The sequence below is a fragment of the Solanum stenotomum genome, chromosome 12, assembly GCF_019186545.1.
Source record: "Solanum stenotomum isolate F172 chromosome 12, ASM1918654v1, whole genome shotgun sequence".
In the NCBI taxonomy this organism is placed as follows: Eukaryota; Viridiplantae; Streptophyta; class Magnoliopsida; order Solanales; family Solanaceae; genus Solanum; species Solanum stenotomum.
The window spans coordinates 34,538,218-34,542,707 of NC_064293.1; the positions used below are offsets into that span (position 1 = coordinate 34,538,218).

At 35.1% G+C, this 4,490-nt stretch overlaps 1 protein-coding gene across 1 annotated transcript; it reads right to left on the reverse strand.

Annotated features, from left to right (window-relative positions):
* Positions 1-725: 725 nt before the first annotated feature.
* Positions 726-4,490, reverse strand: LOC125847830 (calmodulin-binding receptor kinase CaMRLK). The gene is made up of 2 exons (XM_049527537.1): positions 2,891-4,490; positions 726-1,876 (listed from the first exon to the last, which is right to left on the reverse strand). Exons 1-2 carry the CDS (start codon positions 4,302-4,304, stop codon positions 1,242-1,244), a joined length of 2,049 nt encoding a protein of 682 aa, XP_049383494.1. The 5' UTR covers positions 4,305-4,490; the 3' UTR covers positions 726-1,241.

Below are 4,490 nucleotides of genomic sequence, written 5' to 3' on the forward strand. Positions count from 1 at the left end.
CCATCCACCCCTCAATCATGCTAATTTTAATTCAATATTACTTTTTATTATTCGTTAAACATATACTTAATATGGATCTTTTTTAATCCAATCCTTCCCCTTGACGCAAAATGATAAAGCTTGTGTGGCATTACATGTGATAGTACTAGACGTTTTAGACAAATACAAAAAGCGATAAGTTATCTGTAAATTTTATGCGTATAATATGAAAATTCGAGAAAACAAGAAGACAAATGCATATCATCTCTTTTATCAACCATTTTCTTATTGTCAACAGTTTTTTTTTTTATATTGCTATTCAAATATCAAGAAGTAAAGATGTCAATAAAAGAAAAGGAAGAATATTCCTCTCTTGTTAATATCATGTCTGCCATTGAGAACAAGTCAAAATTATGTGCTACTAGTTGATAGAGTGGAATTTTTGCCTACAAAATTGACTATTCATATTTCAAATCCATGAATTATTTTTATTTTTTTGAAGGTTAGAGGCACCACCCCATATGGCCTTGGTGGCATCCAAATGCTTCAAAGGTTAAATATAATGAAAATAATAAGATAGTAAAAAGTCCTCATGGGATACCTTCATTGGTTCAATATTTGATATTTATTTTGACCCAATCACTTTATAAAAGATTGTTCTAAACCTCACTTTTATTATATCTATCATCACTCCCTTTTGTCCTCTCTACCAAAAAATTAAAGACTGCTCCTATAAAATAATAAAATGAAGGGAATAAAGCAATAAATAGAAAAGAAAAAGAACAAACAAACAAGAAAAGTTTAAATTAAAGAGAAAAAATTAAAGAAGGTAAAAGAAAAGAAAATTAAAGGAGTTGATGATTCTAATGCCCCTTAGTAGAGACAAGCAATTAGTGGGATTCTCTGCCTTCTCTGCTCCACTTCAAAATACAACCCCCTAAATAAATAAAAAAAATATTTATATATAAAAAAAAAAGATTTACCCACAATTTTTTTTCTTTTTTCTAATTTAATACTATACAAAACTACAAAAAAAAAAAAAGAGAGAATAAAATGAGACAAGCAAGCAAACATGTTCCTCTCACTACACTTCATTATGTGATCTGCACGTGACTAAATGCCATTGATGAAGTGGAATAGATGCCTTGTACTTTTGACTTTTCAATGGTCAACCAAACACATGGGAGTACAATAATGCAATGCTGCCAATCAATCTTCCTCGTGTAAATCACGCGCTGGAGTGAGAGTGGTTTACATAAAGATTATAAATTTTGCGTTTTCCCGAGTTGGTAGTGGGGCTGTATGTCTTTTAGCAAACCCAAAACTTGTTGCATTCTAGGCCGTTTGTTTGGGGTCTCCGCCGTACACAAGTACCCAACTCGGAGGCACTCCACCATCTCACTCTCTGAGTCACCACCGAGTCTTAGTCTCGAATCAAGCGCGTCAGCTCCATGTCCATCCTTCACTAGCCTCCTCACCCATTTAATCGTCTCATCCGAGCCGATTTTCCCTGTTAATAGCTCTACTAATACGACTCCAAAATCGTACACATCCATCTCACTAGATCCCTCGGCTTGGTTTTGGCTCAATCCAAAATCGGCTATCCGAGGCTCAAAATCATCGGCTAGTAAGACATTAGATAGCACCAAATGACCGTGGACCACGGGTTTTGATTGCGCGTGGTGGAGGTAGGCTAGTCCACGCGCTACGCCAACCGCAATACGGTGGCGCGTGTGCCATTCCATTTTCCCGGGTGACGTAATTTGGGAACCGTTTTGTAACTCCCACGTGTCGGTTGTCCAGTCTTCCACGTTGGTGGTAGCAGTTGGAAGCTCGTGTAGCCATCGGTGGAGGTCACCATTGGACATGAATTCGTACAAGACTAGCTTCTCTTTCCCTGCATCAAAGGGAAGTATTAAATTAGCTTTAAATATGACTTAATTGAAAGAAAATATAATTGGATTCTGTTCTTATCAAATGGAGCAATTTGGTTCCTAGCTAGAAAAGTCCTCCAAAATTATTTGACAAGGACTTTGATACTACAATTGATCAATCAATGCATCATGAAATAATTTTCCAACTTTAAGCATTTTCAATTGAAAATGACATTCTTCTGAACCATTAATGCTTTTAAAATATCCTCTTATCTTTTTAATTGAATAACGGCTTCATAAAATAATACTTTATGGTTAATATTTGTGCAACATTCTTCCAAAAATCATAAATCAAGGCTGAACAGTAGAACTCCCAATCTGGTAAGATTTTTAAAGATTTGACCTTATCGTGCAAAATGGACACAATTTACCAAGAGCATCATCATAAATGTCGTGGTGATATATGTGATACAAATAATAATCTTGAAATAAAATTAAAAATTATTTTTTTCCATATTTAGTTTGAGATATTAATTAATCACAAATTTCTTTTATTCCACCATTTTAATTTCACGATAAATAAATGTCGTGAAATATCTCAATTCATAGAATATCATTGGTTATCGTAATTCTGCGAACCAAACCATACTGCAGTTTCAGTATTTTTCAAATCCCAATCTGGCATAAGATTTGAAAGTTTGACTTTGTAGGGTAAAAAATGGACACAATTTACAAAGAGCATTAAAAGCACATATAAATTGAATGATGTAGTCATAGTACTAACATCCAAATAAGTCACGCATTCCTATTTACTGCTTCATCTTGTTGTATGTAATCATAACTACTGCCTACGTTTCTATGGTTGCAAAGATTTCTGTCTCATTTACTACTGTCTGTCCTATTTCTCATCCCATCCTCCCACGTGAATGCATTCAATATGCTCATCTCTACATATTTTCTAGATCGTTAAAATTCTCAAATTGTGTCACATCGATGTTGGACGGAGGAAACAGTAATAAGTGAAAGAAGATTTGTACCTGCGATGCAGTAACCAGAAATAGGCAACAGATTAGGATGCTTAAGCCTGGAGAGTTGTTCAAACAAGGTAATAGCATCATCATGGGCTAGTTCCCTAGCATGTTCCAAGACCTTGATTGCCACGTGGAGGTCACCTGGAAGTACGGCTCTGTAAACGGGCCCACACCTTCCTTCAGCTAACAATGACTCTTTTCCAAAGTGAGTTGTGGCTGCTATGAGGTCTTTGAATGTTAGGTTCATCAATGGCTTCTCAAACATAACTACAGCTGCTGAACTTGGTTCTTTTATGTCAGCAACCCATGAATTCCCTGACTCTGTTTCAAATGAAAATGGCCCTGATTTGTCCATTCTAAATGGTATTTGTATTGGCTTTGAAATTAACCATTTGTTCTTCCTAGCCAATTGTTTTCTCCTCTTGTATAGACACAATATGACTAACCCCATGGCCAAGATTAGAAATGCTGAAGCAGAGGAAATAGCTATGGTTAAAACTTTCTTTCTTGATTTGGGCTTTTTCTTGTGTGTGTTTGGTTTGATAGGTTTGTGTCTCAAAGGCAACATTTTTTTGTGTGTTGGGGTAGTAAAGTTATGATTTTTAATGTGTAACTGTGAGGAATTCTTGGGATTTGGTAAGAGATTCTTGATTTGCAAGTGCCCAGCATGAATGAAAGAAGAGTTCCCAAATTTAGCAAACTGGTCTTTGGGTATTTCCCCAGTGAAGTTATTGAATGAGATATTCAAGAAATTGAGACTAGACAGAGGAGGAAAATCATTAGGAAATTTACCATTCATATGGTTGACAGAAACATCTAAATGCTTCAGTGACTTGATATGTGAAAGGGGTTCTGGATTACCATAAATGTTACAGCTAGAAATACTCAAATTTTCAAGCTTAGTTAGGTTGGTAAACCAAAAAGGTAAAAACTTGATATCATTATGTGAAAGGTCAAGAGAAGTAAGATTAGGAAAACCATAAAAAACAGAGCCTAAGTTGGTAAACCTGTTGAAAGAAAGATCAAGTCTTTGAATAGATGATGATGATCTTGCTACAGCAACAGCTCCCCCTAGCTTATTCTTTGACAAATTGACTTGAACCAAAGATGAAATGGACCAAAACAGAGGATGAACAGAACCCTTTAAGGAATTATTTGATAGATCTATAGTATGAAGATGAGACAAATTTGTTAAGTACTTCCATGAAACTATGCCAGTGAGGTTTCTTGAAGATAAGTTAATTTCAGTTATTGGAGAAGAACAGTTTGAGTTGAACCAAGAGATGTTGAAACCATAAACAGAACTGAAAGCCTTGAAAACAAGAGATAAATCTAAATCTGTGTTGTTTTTGCAAGGGGATTCTGATTTTGAGAATGTGAAAAGAGAAAGGAAGATGAAGAGTGTGAACAAGATTTTCATTTTTTGTTTGTGGGAATTGTGATTGTTTCTTTCAGTTGGAAGTAGCTGATGTAAATGCCATATAGAGTTGATAAGAGTAGATGAATGAAGGGGATTTCAAGTGGAGGTAAATAAGTCCAATAGAATTGGTTTTATATTTATATATGGAGAGAGAAAAAAGAAACAAGTAATTGTAGAGTTGGAAAG